The 18,670-nt window shown below is 43.3% G+C and overlaps 2 protein-coding genes and 2 non-coding genes across 6 annotated transcripts in view; all 4 read left to right on the forward strand.

The window, feature by feature from the left end:
- Positions 1 to 8,634, forward strand: part of LOC144722052 (synaptic vesicle glycoprotein 2C-like) — a 48,642-nt gene extending 40,008 nt beyond the window's left edge. For all 3 annotated transcript variants that reach the window (XM_078600139.1, XM_078600137.1, XM_078600138.1), the window contains exons 10-13: positions 949 to 1,082; positions 2,425 to 2,628; positions 5,452 to 5,611; positions 7,215 to 8,634. In XM_078600139.1, the coding sequence (XP_078456265.1) occupies positions 949 to 1,082; positions 2,425 to 2,628; positions 5,452 to 5,611; positions 7,215 to 7,398 (682 nt within the window). In that variant the 3' untranslated portion in view covers positions 7,399 to 8,634. The remainder of the gene's footprint in view (positions 1 to 948; positions 1,083 to 2,424; positions 2,629 to 5,451; positions 5,612 to 7,214) is intronic.
- A 3,241-nt stretch (positions 8,635 to 11,875) lies between these two features.
- TRNAD-GUC (transfer RNA aspartic acid (anticodon GUC)) lies at positions 11,876 to 11,947 on the forward strand. Its single transcript has one exon. It is a non-coding gene; the product is annotated as a tRNA-Asp (tRNA).
- Positions 11,948 to 12,399: 452 nt separating this feature from the next.
- TRNAD-GUC (transfer RNA aspartic acid (anticodon GUC)) lies at positions 12,400 to 12,471 on the forward strand. Its single transcript has one exon. It is a non-coding gene; the product is annotated as a tRNA-Asp (tRNA).
- A 3,834-nt stretch (positions 12,472 to 16,305) lies between these two features.
- IQGAP1 (IQ motif containing GTPase activating protein 1) overlaps positions 16,306 to 18,670 on the forward strand; it is a 73,082-nt gene continuing 70,717 nt past the window's right edge. The window contains exon 1 of the mRNA XM_078600141.1: positions 16,306 to 16,700. Within this exon, the coding sequence (XP_078456267.1) occupies positions 16,637 to 16,700 (64 nt within the window). The 5' untranslated portion in view covers positions 16,306 to 16,636. The remainder of the gene's footprint in view (positions 16,701 to 18,670) is intronic.

An 18,670-nucleotide genomic window follows, 5' to 3' on the forward strand; every position in this document is an offset into this window, starting at 1 on the left:
TTAGATGGCGTTATTTATAAATGTGTCGTAACCCTCCACCACCCGACACGGCCAATCAGTAAAAAAGTGTCACGTTGACAAAAGACAAATAGTTCACTGCTTTAGCCCACCGGTGTGTTGAAGCGTGAAACCACAAAAAACATTTTTTGTAAATGTTGTGGTTTCACGCTTCAACACACCGGTGGGCTAAAGCAGTGAACTATTTATTTTCCCTTTGCTGTATAGCTGGTACAGCAGTTACAACCGTATTTTCTGGGGGGTGGGGTGGGGGGGTTGGAAATAACAAAATGTTGAACGAGGTTAAGGAACGACAACTGTTGCCAAACGTGAGTATGGTTTATAATGCAGGGTCAAAGTCAGGTCAACGAGTTGTTGTGGTCGAATGAGCGTCTGGGTGGTGCTAAATTCTGTTGATGGTTGAAAATCTACATCCCCATGGTGGGGGACAGTCTGGCCATAGGTTGACCACTGTTGACTTCATATAAAAGTGCCACTCATTGTATTGATCACGCAGGGATGGTGAGCTCAATTGACCCCTTAACGGGACTTGAACTCACATACTGACAGTGAACCTGGCTCTCTGTCACGGCGACACTTGGATGGATGTGTCGAGTTTACACGAACATTATTACCAAATGTGTTTTACTTAAATGGGGAAGCTTTGAGCAACAGATATACTGTATCTACAGTATCAGTGTTGTTAATATGAACGTAAAGTCAAGAATAATCATTCGCAATGAGTGATTGAACCAAGTTGTGACTGAGATATACAAGAATATTTTTAGGAGCAGTCATTTTAATGTGCCTCAAACAATATAGTTTATTTATTTCTAAAGTATTGACTAAAGACTACATTCTAATGAAAACAAAGTTGCATTACAGTCCTGTTTCTGCTAAAATAACGATTTAATTGACAATTTACTGCATCTTCCATTTTCATCTTTTCAGGTTCGTGCACATGAAGTTCAAGTCTGTAACGTTCAACAACTCAATATTCAGAAACTGCTACTTTGACGACGTTACCTCCTTGAGCACTTTCTTCGTGAACTGCACCATCATCAACACAACATTTTACAACACAGGTTCGTGGCACGCGAGCCTTACGCCGCTTATTCCAGCTTGAAAATGATGCTCGAGTGGTTGGATAATGCTATCATCCATGACTCGTCTTAACATCTTGATGCATACAGTGCCTATAAAAAGTTTTAAAACCTAATAACACTTGTAATTGCTATGCAGCAACTACAAGGGCATTACAATGTATCTAAAGAAGACAAAAAAAACCCACTAAGCTTATTAAAATGTTCCACTTGACAGGCTTTCGACAGAACCGGTGGCAAGCATTGACCAATATAGCGCGTGTAGGTTTACATCTCAGAGTCGCGTTAATTGCCTTGTGGGTCTGCTCGCTGTGTCACTTTACGTTGATGTGTTTTAATAAGCAGCGAGGTGAGCTTTGTTCGTCGTGGCAGGGTGCAAAGGAGCTGTCAAAAAAGGTTAAAATGTGAAGGTGGTTCGGGTCGGATTTGGGAGGTGCAAACCTCCGCTTGGCAGCCGTGGGCTGACACCTCGATGACGTGAAATTTAAATGTGTCCCAAGGGGACGATATCTTTTTTTTTAGATAGGTGACAGACATTATGCGCATTAAATATGACAACCAGGTCCTGTCGCCCAATTACTTTATTCCATTCGCAAACCCCCCCCCCCCATCTCTGTATGTTAAAAGTGACGCATAATTTGGTCTCCTCAAGACAGAGGGGTTTACTGAGCGAAACATGTACGAGACCTTCTTGAGTGTGTGTCACCTAAAAATAACGAACCGGGGATGTATGGTAAAGATGTGGCGGTAATTGCGTATGAACAAGCGTGATCATGGGAGGATTTGTAAATACATCAAAATGTGATTTAATAGAAACTCCTCGCAACATTTTGTTTCTACAAGCCTGGTTTGCCATGAAGAGTCCAAGCAATCGGAAAATATGACAATTCAACTGTGCATTTCGTTGTAAACAATCATATTACGAATCACAATAACAGTAACATTAATAACTTAAATATTCCTGAATAAAGTAAGTTTTTTTTTTAAAAATCCACACCTATTGATTCATGCTTAACGGTGAAAAATAAAGCAACATCTGAACTATTGTTAATTAAATTTCGATTTAAAGCTTTCGTGACTGCCGTCCTCAGGTGAAGAACAGGTCATTCCGACAGACCTGAAGAACAGGCTGCTTGCGTTGTGGCCGAAACGTCGTGAGAATTGTATTTTATTATGTTTAATTTTTATTATTTTATTATTTCCCTTCTACGTGACTTTACCGAAAGAACCAAGAAGATGTACCGTTAATTATTTCACAAGTACAAATGGCAGTCACTTTTTTTTTCCACAAAAGCAAACATTCTTTTTTGCTCCCCCTGCTCAGACTTCTTCGCGTTCAAGTTTGAGGGCAGCCTGCTTCTCAACACCACATTCGAGAAGAACAAAGTCGGCTGCCACATCGGCTACAGCAATGACTACAGTGCCTTCTGGGTCTACTTCGTCACGTTCCTGGGCACGCTGGCCGTGCTGCCCGGCAATATTGTGTCGGCGCTGCTCATGGACCACATCGGCCGTCTCAACATGCTGGGTGAGTGGGTGAGCTTCATCTCCCTGACTACGCGGTGGGGGGGGGGGTCCCACTTGGCTGGGGCAGCTGGGCCCTACACCCCCCCCCCTGCCCCCCCTGCTCCCTCCTCACCTGTCGTGTGGTTCCGTCGCGCCGGAATGGATTCACCTGATGAGACTCTGTACCCCGCCACTGGAATCTTTCGGCGTGATGTACCGGCCTATAAAAAACATTTAAAAGCATGCTGGCTTAGGACAGAGGCCGGCTCCAACGTCTGTGTGCATCTGACCAATTTACGGAATATACAACAGCAGCAGCAGCAAAACAAATGGTAGCAAGGTGGTTATACCATCACACACAGAAGATCGTGTCATAATAGTACTGCCATCATGATGTGGTTAGGTAGTGTATTTAATGGCACGGTCGATTTTTTTACTCATCATCATCAGCCAAGATAAATCCACAGCTGGATGAATTACTCCACAAGCCATCGCCATCCTGCAGTCTTTAGATGCAGCAATCCATCTAGCACCTGCACACGAGTTGCTTTTATCACTCCATCTCCATGGTGTTCTCTCATTTGGCAGTCTGTCCATGATACGTTATTGACCAATGGCCATCGTCCCTCCTAAGCGAAATGTACTGCTCAACCACACTTTTCTAAAGAGTCCAAATGTATTCTCTTACCTGCATTACATACACATACAGCAGCGGCACATTGATGGTAGAAAAGGTGTTATACTATAACCCAGAAGGATCATATAATATTAATGTAATAACCAATACAGAAATGCTGTTCTTAAGTAGTGTATTTATTTGTTGACATTTCCTCTTCTGTATTTCACGTGAAATACAAAATGTAGTTGTTCGGACATTATTGTAAAAGTGATATAAAATGGTGTACATATATATTTTTAAGTAACTTATAATTAATCTCAGTTATTACATCAAACATGGCAATAAAGTGGTGTAATCAGAAGGAGGTGCAGATTATGGTTATTGAGAATGATGGGGGAGTGAGAAGGTTTGTATCTGCTTGAGGATGTAATGAGCTAATGGGAAGAAGGGTAGGGACAGAGTGACAATGTACTCAAGTTATGTGACGAGTGCAAGACTGGTAGAACGAACCCTGCTATTGTGTCGGCAGGTTGGAAGAGAGGTTAACGAAACCGACATTGGAGTTGTACCTCAAGGTTGATGACCAAAGTGAGGACATAAAAGCCAGAGGGTGGAGATCATTCTTGGAAAGGGGGTCTTGGTGTGGCGGTTTCGTAGGCATCAGGGAATTTAACCTCTTTTTAAATCCTTTATATTAAGTTCGCTTGCTTGCTTGCTTGCGTGCTTGCTTGCGTGCTTGCTTGCTTACGACCGTGCAAATCTTTCGGTCGTTTTTTAACCCACTTCCCGTGATCCAATCGAGCTGACATTTTCCACACAGACTCGTTGTTCGAGGCAATTAATGTTCGTGAAAAAAAATTCCCAAAATTTTACACTGTTTAGGGAAAATAAATGAAATATTTAATTACCAATTGCTTAATACTGGCAGACAATCATCTGACCCATAGGTGGCAGCCATCTCAAGCCAGAGGACGAGAAGACTCTAGCCGCCACGCATATAAAGGATTTATAGTGAAAAACTTTGTTTTTACGGGTTTACTTGTTCTGAATTAATTACAGCATGCATATGTTTTGCAATTAAGAACATAGACGTCTTCCTGAATAGCCCTGGCAATGTTAAGGCGAAGTAATTTAAACGGTTTTGGTGTAAAGACAAATCATGTACGTGTATATATAACCTTTTGAGCATTAGTTATTTCCTGATGTAATAAAACCCCAACCTTATTGGACTTATTACTGATAAGTATATTTATTCCGAATTATTACTTTAGTATTTTTCATTGAAAAATACCCCAAATATAAGCTCCTAACTGAGCGCCTATTGTTCAGTTATAAACTGCGCATGGTTGGATTAAGAACAGTGCTTCACAAGGAGCGATATTCCATGTCGTGCAAGGTAAAACATCAGAGTAATGCACCACCACCACGGTCTCTTGAGATTCTCAGGTCAAGCCCTGAAAGAAACAAGTAGAAAATGAACATTGCACTCCCCACATGCTGAGAGTAATGGTATAATCCCGTTCACAGACTGGAAAAAAATGCAAAAGCTATCTCGGTTTATTGCTTGCACTTGATTTAGTCACATGTTAGCAAATTCCCCCTGCATCAAGAACCGAGGCAATTTTCGTGATAATCAAAAAAGTGCTTTGCAAGCAACCAAGCAATTGGTTGCAAGAGTAAACAGATACGTATGCAGCTGTGTTTTGAACAAAACCCAAATGCTTTTGTGCATACACGTGTTAGAATCCGGCCAGGTGGCTCAGCGGTAGCGTGAGCTGCTCGCGATCGGAAGGTTGCGAGGTCAAATCCTGTTTGGAGGTCGATAAAATGACTACAAATTTGTGGGGATGTCAACAGTGGTTGTCCTATAAATAAATTCACCGTTGCCATAGGAACGTGGAATTTACACTGTTGGCTGTGAGCAGATGAGCACCACCTCAATGCAGTTTTTTTTAAAGCAGGTTATAATATGTCAATGCATAGGTGTCGAGTTTGGTGTGCATGCTGTACCTTCATGTCGACCTGAATAGATGCTCAATCACATCCCTTACCCCAAAATTCCGTAGGGTAAATTGTACATCTTTGGCATCATTGGCTTTAGCAATATAACACCTTGGGACAATTTTAATTAAAATAAGAGGTTTCTTTGAAAAATGGGGAATCTTAGTCTTTACGCGTGATATGTGTTTATATTTGTGTGCTTGTGTGTGTGCATGCCTAACTCAGGTGGTTCAATGGTTCTTTCCGGCATCAGCTGCTTCTTGCTGTGGTTCGGGAACAGCGGTGCTACCATGATCGGCATGCTGTGCCTCTATAACGGCCTCACGATCTCGGCGTGGAATTCGCTGGACGTGCTCACCGTTGAGCTCTTCCCAACTGACCGCAGGTGACAACTGCAATGCCTTCTGCACAAGGAGCCCCCGGACCCTATCACCGGTGTCAGACGAGCTCGAAACGATTTAATACTTAAAATATTTAATAAGAAATTAATGATACAGAAATATGTTGACCAACATATACAGATAGTCCCCGAGTTAGCGATGCGACAAAATTGTTAAATATTGTAAATTTCGCGCGGCAGGCAAACGCAGCAGCGTACGAGGTACGATACTGTACGTTGGGATGCTGTCGGGATGTTCTGTACGCATCTCCCGCCTTGTGTGGTGATGCCTCTCACTCTCACCAGCGGTCGACGGAGTTAAGTTGTCTCGGTGTTAGCTCATGTAGGCTAGGCCATCTTCGACTTACGATATTTTTGACTTACGATGGGGTCGTCGTAACGCATCTCCATCGTAAGTAGAGGAATACCTAGCTGGGCATGGTGGTGCGAGTTGGTAATTCAGCACTGTGGAGCTTGTGGAACGTGCAAAGATCATGTCAGTGAGACATCGACCTGCAGGGTCGGTGAGCTGGCTAGTGTATGGTAGTAAAACAAGTAAATTGCCTATATTTTGTCAGACCATTCATGTCAAGGAGGGCCTCTGACGCAAAATTCGGTGGAAATTTTGAATTCCATATACTGTTTAACACGTAAGCTTCCACGACCAATATCATCCATAATGCAGGGTTTTTTTGGATTAGATCGTGGAAATATATGTGTCGTTAAACGCGCCACCACCTGACACAGCCAATTAGTAAGGTTTGTCACGTAAACAGAACATGCAAACTCGTTACTAGTACAGCACACCGGTGTGTTGGAGAGCCAAGCCACAACATTTACAGATTGTAAATGTTATATATTTACGCAATCTAACCCAAAAAAACCTGTATTATGGTCCATACTGTGTACGTTAAGTGGTTATATCAACAAGCATTGTGGATCTCTCCAAGAATGCCATGCAGTCTAAACACCTTTCACCTGTACATATATTGTTGGGAATGTGTTCGTTACAACAAACAAGGCAAAATCTCCCAATGTCTGCATGCTCAAAATGACCTCATAGTCATTGTTCATGAAAGTGATCATGATAAAATCAAAGTAACTTCCTGTTAACACTACAACTGAAGACTGCTCGACCTCCGTCGGCTGCCCAGAGGCAGTGGTGGACATACTCTTAGTTCTTTCGGTAAAGTCACGTAAGTAAAAAATGAAATTAAAATTAATAAAAATAAAATAATAATAAATCACGACGTTTCGGAGGCAACACAAGTCTCGGTCATCAGGTGGGACCGTCACAGCCAGATTTGCTGCATCAAGTGAGGCAGGGAATCAAGATGCAAGCTCTTAAATACAAGTTAAGGGGGAGAAGGGGGGGGGCTTATCAGAATGTGGTAGCCAATGAATGGAACTATCGGGAGGGGGGGGGCGGGGTTAAAAGAGAGCACGAGGTGGACACTTCACATTGCTCCGGCGGTGGCCATGAGTCTCTCCGTAGGTCAAGTAATCGAACACTGAATGACGATGAAGTCATGGAGCACAACAGCGACTTGCACTTTGAGCCACCTTGTTTACCAGTGAAACCTTCTTGTGCGCAACTACCCCGTGACAGGGTCACGGGCTTCGGCTTCCTCAACTGCCTGTGCCGGCTCGCCGCGGTGCTCGGCAACGTCATCTTCGGTTCCCTGGTGACCATCACCAAGGTGGTCCCCATCCTGATCGCCTCCACCGTCCTGACGTTGGGAGGACTCATCGCTTTCCGGCTGCCTGACACGCGCAACATCGTTCTCATGTGAGCGGAGGGGGGGGCCACCATTTGGTCCCGCTGCCGGGGTCAAGACGCACACAAAGACACACACATACATACACGCACGCACGCGCACAACATGCACGGGCGCAGAAACACGTACTGACACGTCCACCTGTAGCCACAGCTGGCCATGCTTACGTTGCGGTGGTAAGAAGGTCAGTTTTGTATGTATTGTGATATCCACAAACCTGAAGTGGAAAGGTAGCTGGCAGGGCTGGGGTGGGGGGGCAGATTTATATCCGATGGCTTTGCCCCCGCCGCACCCCCTTACTGCATGGATGATGCACTATGGGTAATTGCTGGGGGTGCTCGCCAAATTAATCATGCTTTTCTCAATACAGTATTAAGGATATTGTTTTAAAAATGGCACTTTGTAATGTATTATTATGATGACATTACCGTACTACCGTATGTAATGTATTAATCTGTATACTGTCATTATATTTTTTGAAATGTTATAATATATTCTTATATATGCTGTAATTCTCCATGTCATTCAAAGTGTAATGTATACACAGTAGTGGTTGACCTATGGGTTAACTGCCCTTTGCCACAGGAATGTTTAAAATCCCACCATGGGCTCAGGGCCATAATCAGATTATTGCTGTGTCCGAGTGGTGGAATTCTTTAACTTTTAAGTTGGCATACACAATAAAATGTGGTTTATATATCAGCATCAAAATGAATATGCAGCTCTCAATTGTATGTATGTTGAACTTCTTTCGTACCGTACGTAGCCAACCGTGCTAATCGGAGGAACTGCAAATGCTACATTGTACCGCATTCGTATTTGAGCGTTATATATTTGACTAGGTGCAATCCCATGAAGGCTAACCTCTAATTGTATACAGTATACAGTACAGCATATGAACCATGTTAATGTTATTCTTGTGTTTACATTAATTTACATCATGGCAAATAACGAGTTTCCCCGACAACAATTATACTACCAAAGGGTGGCATTCAGCCACGTACAACTAAATTCAATGTCAATACTGATGACCCAAACAAATTATGCCTATAAATGCATGCAACTGCTACACATACATTCACATTACAACAGTCATATAATTGTACACGACATAACAAATGCCGGTCAGCGACACACAAGAACACTGATAACATCACAGATGCTACAGCTGAAACGACGGTATGTATGTAGAACTTCTTTCGCACCGTACGTCAAGGCCGTAGCCATGGAGTCAACATTGGGGGGGACCAAATCTTCCAGGGGGTCTGGGGGTCCCCCCCCCCCCCCAGAAAAAAAAATCTAAATTTGAAAACGAATTTCCTGCCTAAAATATTAAAAAATTCACTAACACATGGGATTTACTTTTTATTTATTTCTTACAATAATGTCTAATAGTGTATTGTATTAGATTGCGCTGTGTTTTCTTTTTTTATCTTTTCTTGTTTCATTGTATGTAATGGCAGAGATTAGGGATTTATAAAGTACAACCATAACCACAATCATATAAACATACATCTATTTTATAGCAATATATTGGAGGGGGGGCATTTTGAGCATATTTGAATATTGGGGGGGGGATGTGTCCCCCCCCCAATATATATTATAATTACGGCCTTGTCGTACGTAGCCAACCATGCTTATAGGAGGTGCGAGTGAAGGCCACATCATGCCCAACCACATTATATGCAACATCACACATACGGGGACCGAAGCAGCCACACGCATTGTGCAATGAGCAACCACACGAAACACGTAATCTGATGATGTTACACCACTGGACCGCATTGCAGTAGCTTCTGGTCTGTGGCCTAGGTTTTATGTTTTTAACACACCGCATGTGCCAAAGCTCCATCAAATATCTGTGGCATTTGCTGTAACTAAAGCCATGTGAAAGCAAAACAAGAAAAAAAATATTTGAACGTGCTTTCTAAATTGCTGCTATCTGTAAAACGTTTGTGGCATTTGTAAAACTTATAATTACGTTACCCTGTAAAATATACCCGTGTACGATGTGTTTGTTACGCCGTTGGAAAAATTGCATGCGTTGTGTGAAACAAGTGTTCCGAAGTTCTGAATTACAGGATAAAGTGAAGTCGATGTTGTTTTAAGTGGGTGCCGTGGAATTTTACTGTAAATGAGAACACTTTTTTACAATGTACATTGTTTAAACTTTGACAGCTGCAGTATTTAACGGAGGTGAAAGGTCTGGAGTAATTAAAATATTGTCAGTCTATTGGCTGGTGGTGTAAAACAAATTAAGTGGCATTTTCCATCAGTTTGTGTCACCGAAGCATTGTGATGTTTATAAAATGAAGGTATTTTATTCAACCAGCCACGATAGCATTTGGAAATAATATAAAGTTGCATTAAGATGCATTATAACAGTTGGTGATGATGATGAGAATGATGATGATGTTATATTACTTCTGTAATACAATGATGACCGAACCAACTTAGATACATTTAGAAATCGAGTAAAATTGCATTTCCAAATGGCCAAGAGGCTTCCCCATCGTGAGAAGGCCACAGCCTTGCATGTTCCTGCACTGCCCCTCAAAACTCAATGGACCAAACCTGAGTCTCATAATCTATAGTTTGTGTTTTCATTGTGCGCAAGAAATTCAATCGCCTGTACATAATCACGCTCTTACGCTCTCTGAGAATGCTCTGCTCTAGTGCCTGATGTTGTTGCCTCTTTACAGACCGTGTTGTTGCTTCAGGGTTTGAGTTTGCCAACTGTTGTGTCTTCATTAAAGTTATTGCAAAATCCTGTTCCGAATGAAGCTACCGAGTATTTCTTATCTAAGACGCCACTTCGCACATTTAATCACACCTTTTAAGTACTTACGAAACAAAAACTCTGACCACAAATAAGTCACAAATTATGATCTTCTTACGTTAAAAATAATGGCATTGCAATTGGTGAATAAAATATGTATGAAGTGCCTTGCAACACATTCCTGCGGAGGGAGCTGGTAGGAACGTTGGGTTGCTCGGTCAATGGCCAGGGTCAACGGCGGCGTGGTGTATTCCGCAAATATGCCCGACTGTGAGGGCGGGCACAAGCCGGCGTGAGTAGGTTAAACGTTGAGTTTTATAAGGGCACCACGGGGTGACCAGCCCCTCCCCACCCAGCCCCACCCCTCCCACCCCACACCCAGCCCCAGCCTCCCCACCCAGCCCCTCCCCACCCTCCCCTCCCTCCCCACCCAGCCCCTCCCCACCCTCCCCTCCCTCCCCACCCAGCCCCTCCCTGCACGACGGACGGACACAATAATTCCCTGTGGGCTAGTGTAACAAGGAGGTTCCTACCAGTAAAACTATACTGCTTTGAATACATGTGTATCCACTGCATTAACCCATTGACTCAATTGCATTGTAAACGTGTCAACAATGCACAGAATATGAAAAGGAAATAAAAAAAAATTGCCATTGCATCCGGGCTGTGATGGTTTGCTATCTCGCGGGCACCAGAACCTCGCCCATCGCGGGGTCTTCCCCATCGCGGATTTGACCGTTCGCTCCAAACGTATCGAGGCGTGATAATTGTTTTTTTACCCTTTTATGTGGCAACAAAACTGACACCTTTTTTTTACAAGGAGTCGTGTTTGCATTGACCACAATACCTGCGGTCAGAATGCAAACAAAAAACACAACTCTGATAATGTATGCACTGTCCTTGAAATTGATTGGTCCACACCCGAGACAGCTTTCCTTAGAGCCTAGTCTCACATGATGTTGGACCAGATGACGCCAAAAGGCGCACAACTCAAAGACAACGCACCATCAGAGTATGAGAGCTCGGGGTAAGCATTTACACCATTGGTGTATCGAGGTGTATTCAGTTCGCCGATCGCGCCCCCTCGTGGTTCGACCAGGGTCCGTCCATAAATGACGTCACGTGATTTTGGCCGATGTTTGACCCCCCATCGTCACACGGCGTCACAAAAAGTCAGACCCCCCTCAAATATGACGTCACAAAGCTCTGCCCCCCCCCAAATAAAATAAAACATACTTCAAATCGCTTTAAACTATTGTCATTGTAGTGCGTATTTAATGTGGCGCTGCACTCTGATGTTGTAGGAGAAAACATTTATTAAAAAGTCTATTTAATTTAGTAGAACGTGTTGTCTATATTTATTTAAAGTTACGCATTTTAATGTGACGTCACATTTCTCACCCCCCCTCGTCACACATCGTCACAAATGTCTGACACCCCCCCCCCCCAGGTGCATGACGTCATTTAAGCAATGTGTTTTGGGTTAGATCGCGTAATTATTTAAGTGGGAGAGTAAACCCACAACATTTACAATTCGAGTCCGACGTTTCGCTGTTGATTACAACGAGCTTCATCGGCCTGATGTCGGGTGGTGACGGATTTAACCCCAAAAAAACATTTATGATGGATACTATTGATCGCAAAAGCGTCCCTGATTTAGTTTAAACTTCTTTAGCTTTTAGTACATCACGGTTCAGTGTCGATGCCAGCTGGTCCTCGATAGTATAGTGGTTAGTATCCCCGCCTGTCACGCGGGAGACCGGGGTTCAATTCCCCGTCGGGGAGAGCTATAATTTTTTTAATGTTTTTTTTTTTAAAAAGCACATTAATTCTAAATTTGAAGCTCTCGTGACTGCAAGGATTCATATTCTTAGGCTCTTTCGGTAAAGTCACGTAGGTAAAACATTAAAAAAGTAAAATAAAATAAAACAAAAATCACGACGTTTCGGAGGCAACACAAGCTTCCGTCCTCAGGTGGGACCGTCACAGCCACGACAGCTGTATCAAGTAAATGAGAGATTGCAGGAGCTACCACTCCGTTTATATAATGGTTGGAGAAGGTGGTGGAGCAAGGGCCGCATACTTTTTTATTAAAGGCTCACCCTCTTAAGCCTCACCTTACCATATTAATTTTTGTTTCCCCCGTCCAACGTTCTCACGTAAAATCCTTAACCGCGACATTATTTTGGACTTGTTTAAATCTCGATATGTTACGATTCAGGAACGCTCATAGCTAATCCTCGATAGTATAGTGGTTAGTATCCCCGCCTGTCACGCGGGAGACCGGGGTTCAATTCCCCGTCGGGGAGAAGCTTGCATTTTTTACCGCTTGCGATTATTTTTGAAAACTTATTGTTCACTTCTATCCACGTGATTTTCACATAAATAAGTTGTGGGTCTCAATAACATGATTAAATAAATTCCCACTTATCGTACATTTCGATTTTATCCTGTATACTTGAATAGTGGATACTATACAGGAGTGCACTTTATTAGCAGGGTGTTTTCGAGTTATAACAAAACTGAACACGAGAGGGCGATATTTACCAACTCGCGGCTTCATCAAAATTATCTTTTTTTACATTTCCATGACAGAACATTGTCGTCAATGTGGCATGATAAGGAGACAATACACATTCCTATATCTGTACCTTTTTTACAAATCCAATCACCCACAAGCCTTTCTAAGAATGCATAATTTCAGCAGCATTGGTTCAACACAGCCTCTGTTAGGTATGGCTCCAATTTGGACGCAAGCCACGGAATACTTAACAAGATAACAATTAGCGTCATTGTGGAGAATAATCATAATTTCAACTTGTGACAGTATCCATGTTCTCAGAGGGGTGAGAAACCACAGGTCAAGTGGGAAGGCAGCCTTGCGCTAAGCTGGCTGCCAACAATTTCCCAAGCTCTGGTGTTCTATATATATTACGGTGTTATATTATCAGCCACTTAATCAGTGTTCACATGTGGGAGGAAACGGGAGTGCCCGCATAAAACCCACGCGTGCGAGGGGGAAACACTCTATCCCATACAAACAGAAAGGATGGAGTCCACATTATGTTGTACTGCATTGTCCTGGCGATGCCCATGGGAAGTACGTTTCGCAACGCTTGTTTGATCTACCAGCCCTCGGCTCCACAATGCAGGATTACAACATGCGCCAACACACCCAGGGAGTGGCACACCAATGTATTTTTTGTTCTCCACAAGGATGCTCATTGTGGCGTTAATTTATACGGTATCAATCATTTTAAAATTGACTCGTAAACTGAAAAAAATGCAAATAGTAAACGTATATTGCAATTTATCATAAACCAAATAGTAATGCTACTGCAGTTGCAACACTTGGAAACTTAGGAATTTCGCTTTATACAAACAGTACAGTGTGTGTTGAAATAATTACTTGTATATCAATGCTGACTATTAAAACATGCAGCACGTCGAAAAGCATGTTTTTTTTAATGTAAGCTTTTCCGAGGAATATTATTTACAATACTGATGAAAACATGTTCCAGATGGCCAAACACTAACAGCCCTGAACATGGAGCTACCCATAACGTGCTTAAGATTGTTATAAATGTTTTCCATGATCAAGTGAATAATTTTCTTCTAGTTTTGTAAAGCCTAGTTAGATTGAACTTACAAAATATTTACTATTCTTTGGCTCTGTCGGTAAAACAATTATGTATTATTTTATTTGAACATATCTACGTGGCTTTACCGAAAGACCCAAACAATATTAATTCCAGCAGTAACGAAAGCTTTAAGTCAAGATTTTAATTATTTACTGTTTCGTAATTTAGGCTTTGGTATGATAAACACAAATACATGTGCATACAACATTTTTTTATGTATTGCAATTTACACTCCAAATTGATAATCTAAATGGATGGTTCAATAATCCTCTTGGGAAGCCACTTGAGGATAATTTTCATTTTAAACATATCTGCGTTTAGGGCTATCAAGTGATTGGGTGAGAATATGAGTGGGCATATGTGAAACACTCAAGCAGTGGTTGAAAAGCTTCTAAAAGCCAATAATATTAAAGTATTATATGAATGACGTGGTACAAGGGGTATGTTTCATTTTGGCTTGAAGCGATTTAGTCAATAGGTTAACAAATGTGGATGTTGCTTTGAATGGCAAAGACTTGCCTCCTGCTATTAATACTCTTTGGTTCTTTCGGTAAAGTCACGAAGTTATAAATAAAATAAATCTACGTCACTTTACCGAAAGAACCAATCGTGCTATTAACTTTATAACTTCCTTAATGCAATGTGTACCCAGTACATTGTTTGTGAATGTTTAGAAATTATGTATACATATTTTAACGTATGTTATGCTGCCAGAGCTTGGATAAATACATAAATTTCCAGTCAAACTTCCACTGTAGCCCCGGGGTGCGACGTGGCCGAACAAGTGAACGACTTCTTGGGTGACCCTCAACACCATCGCCTGTAAACTCACACGCGCCTGACTTCGTACGGATAGCATCTGTGTAGCAATCACGAATGGGTGTCCAATTTCTGAATACAGTTGATGGCTTCATGAGATAGTGAATGCATTCCACCCAGTCCCGAATAAATAACACTCGCAGGCGTCATCCGTCACCCCCCCCCCCCTCTCCTCTTTAGGTGCTGCAAAGGGTCATCGCCCAAAACGTCGCCCGTGACATTTCATTTTGGAGGCCACGATGCTCGTGACCAATGTCTCCGAGTTGGTTTCGTTAATTGGGAGTCGTGCAACCACTGCCTAAACTCGGCGGGCAAAGCGTCACCACGTGTCAAGCCCTCTCGTTCTCTGTGCCGCTCGAAGAGTCACGCGAGATCCGAGGAAGTGCGCGGACGATCATTGGCGAAGTGAATTTCGTGAAGTTCGCCGCTGTCGATCCATCCCGGCGCGCCCTTTTAAAAAATATTTATCTTTAAAAAAATATATTCTTCTCTTTTTTAAAGAGTGGTAGGAAAACCCCCCAAAAATACGGAAACATAACGACCGAACGAACTTTTAAGCAGTAAATAACGATAGCATTCGGTCAGCGCTGATGAAAAGTGAGAATGAAATAACCAAAAAGCTCTCACGTGGGGTGAAAACTCTGGGCCCTCCGCGTGGCACCGCCACCGCCCCAACCCTCAGTAGCACCGCCTCCACCCCCCCCCAGTAACCACGCCCCCTTCAGAGGTCTTAGCCCCGCCTTCTATTAAACCCCGCCCCTTTTCCGGTTGTAAGCCCCGCCCCCCCCTGCCCAAAGCAACCTTTCGACCAAGTGAAACCATATTCTCAGGAAATATAAATAATTGCTTATAAGGTTTCGATTTAAAGCTTTCGTGACTGCAGGGATTCATCTTCTTGGTTTTTTCGGTAAAGTCACGTAAAATGGAAATAATAAAATAATAAAAATAAAACTATAAAATAATTAGCACGACGTTTTGTCCACAACGCAAGCAGCCGTCCTCAGGTGAAGAACAGGTCTGTCGAGAAGACAGAGTCTGAATTTTATTATTTCCATTTTACGTGACTTTACCGAAAGAACCAAGAAGATGATTATAAGGTCTCAATGGTGTAACGTACAATCTCCAAATCTCATCCACTATATATCTCTCTATGGATTCTCAATCTGTGTTCTACGAAGAAGGGGCATTGCCCGAAACGTCGCCGATTATAGTTTTCCTTTTGTAGGACATTTCTACTGAACGGCTTTGTAGACCTCAACACGGCTATACAGTATAGACCTCAAAACTAATTTTCCCTTTACAAGAAGATTACGGGGTAAACCATATGGTCCCACCTGATGACGGAGACTTGTGTTGCCTCCGAAACGTCGTGATTTATTATTTTATTTTTAATACTACTTTTAGTAATTTTTTTATTAATTTTTTTTTACCTACGTGACTTTACCGAAAAAAAACCTAAGAGTATGAATCCTTGCAGTCACGAAAGCTTCAAATCTAGAAATAAACCATATGGGTTTGGCAGCTATCACTTAATCTTTGCGCAACCACCGCCAAATTAGGTAGCAATACCAACGCAATTAATTAGCGATGCAAGCCCCGCCTCTTCCGCGAGATAACCCCGCCCCCTCGCTAAACCCAGCCCCCTCGCTAAAACCACGCCCCCTCATTAAGCCCCGCCCCCTCAATCAGCCCCGCCCCTCGCCAAGCCCCGCCTCTTTATTTTCCTTGCATCCCCCCTCCCCGCCTGGGAGCTACGCGCGCCCTCCTCCTGCGAGCGAGCCGCGGAGGGGAACCGTGAGGGCGGACGGCAGAGAAAGCGCGGGAAGAGCTAGAGCGCTTCCCCCCTCGTCTCTCTGGCCAGCCAGCAGAGCCAGCCCAAGTCAACTGCGCACGAGAAGGACTTGTCAAGAAGGAGCGCCCCGCGGGAGGGTGGACGTACGGGGACGACAAAAGCGCGGGAACGCCGAACGCCGCGTGAGGGGCAGAGAGAGAAGCAGCAGCAACAACAGCAGCCATGTCCGTGTCTGACGAGATGGACAGTCCCGGCTACGCTGCGGGGGGGCGACCTCAGTATGGATGTGAGTACAGAAGTCGTTCTTTTTCATCGTAGGGGGGGGGGGGGCATTGACAACTTTTGTAGTGCCGTGTAATGTTGGTGCTGCAAGTACACTCGTGTACAAGACAACTGCTCTGCTAAGGGCGGATATCGTAGAGAGAGAGAGCGCGCGAAAAAAGTTTGTAAATGTTTATCTCCGTCGTCGTGTATCTTGGTAACTTTTCTGTGAGGCGCGGTCGCGATGCGTAAGGCGCGCGCTGGCGTCGCGGGCCTCTCAGCCAATCAGGCGCAGCGCTCGCGCTACGGGCGAGACCACCTCGGCCACGTTTGCGGGGGGGGGGGGTGTTTCTTGTGGGGGGCCCAGCTAAGTCTTTTGGGGGGGGGGGGGGGCCTTAGACTTGGTTCAGAGATACTTTGTTTTTTTCGGTAAAGTCACGTAGGTAAAATAATAATAATAAATGAAAATAACAAATTTTGTTATTTTTATAATAATTAATAAATAACCATAAAATGAAATAATAAAAAATGAAAATAACTAAATAAAATCACGACGTTTCGGAAGCAACACAAGCCTCCGTCATCAGGTGTAACTGCTGCAGTAATTACTGTAACAGTAATTTTACTTCCGAAACGTCATGATTTAATTTAGTTATTTTCATTTATTTTTATTTTATTATTTTACCTACGTGACTTTTACCGAAACAACCTAAGAGTATGAATCCTTGCAGTCACGATAGCTTCAAATCTAGAATTGGTTCAGAGATGCCCCTCACGATTACCCCCCTTTTTAACTCATTCCCACGGTGGACTCTTCTACGCCTGTAAACGTGTCACGCTGGAGCTGACTGTGTTGCCTTAATGGATTCATTAAATTCGAAACAGCGTTGATATTTCAATTGTAAGGTTCGGGGTTTGAGACTGGGGGGGTTACGTGGTGTGTAGCGGACAGTGCGGCAAAATGAAGTGTACTATTCCGCTCCATCCTCTGCCTGGACTAACCCGCAGTGTGGTCACGTAGACACCTCGACCTGCACAGAGCGGGCACGGCCTCATCCAGCAGTGGATTGAGAAAAGGGCAGCCCGTGTATGAAGCACTGTGGCTAGGATACACTTCATAGTGGTATGACATTCACTGCATTACCACATCGGGTACAATACTGCTGTATGTGATGGTGGAGTGGTGGGACAGTGGTTGGCTCACTGCTGTGAATCCGGTAACGCGAGTTCAGGTACCCGGTGGTTTAGTATCAGTGGACATTGATATCAGAACAGCTCATGCCCCCTCCCCCTACCTCTCTTCCAGCGTGGTGAAGTATGGTAAAAAAACCTCTATAATCGACATGGCATGAGGATGAGGTCTTCGTCAGTTCGTACAATGAGTGCTTCGTGTGTTGAACTTCTTTCGCACCGTACGTCGTCTACCGTGTAACAGTGATTGTCCTGTGGATATATTCATCCGTGGTATTATGGAGTTTCCTCCACTGGCGTAGAACTGGGCTGGAAAATAACTTTTGGCTGTTTAATATAGAAACAAAATACTGTTTTACGGCTCAACTGTATACACTCATCTTTTACACGACTTACTGTCGTAACTAATATATTTAAGCCGTCAGCTTTTTTTTTCTAAGTTCTTTACATATGGTCCATTGCTGCAATGCGCTCTACAAATACCTATGCCGATGTGTTTCGCTCGAGTCATCGTGATGTGTCATGCTTTTGCTATGCAGCACATCGAATACCCGCCCAGTATATACAGTGTAGAGAGAGCGTTGACCGTAGCTTTCCGATGCGAAATTCACATTGGGTCTTACCGTGCAACCTGCAAAACTCATTTTTAGTTGCTGCAAGTATGTCACGAACGTATGACGTGCTATACCCTATGGCAATAGTACAGTCACGCAAAAAGCATAACGCCGAGATGATATAAATATACATTAACGCATAAAATAACTGTGGACTACAATAATTATATTGCATTGTTCTATAAGTAGT

The sequence above is a fragment of the Lampetra planeri genome, chromosome 13 (genome assembly GCF_965212315.1).
Source record: "Lampetra planeri chromosome 13, kcLamPlan1.2.h2, whole genome shotgun sequence".
Taxonomy (NCBI): domain Eukaryota; kingdom Metazoa; phylum Chordata; class Hyperoartia; order Petromyzontiformes; family Petromyzontidae; genus Lampetra; species Lampetra planeri.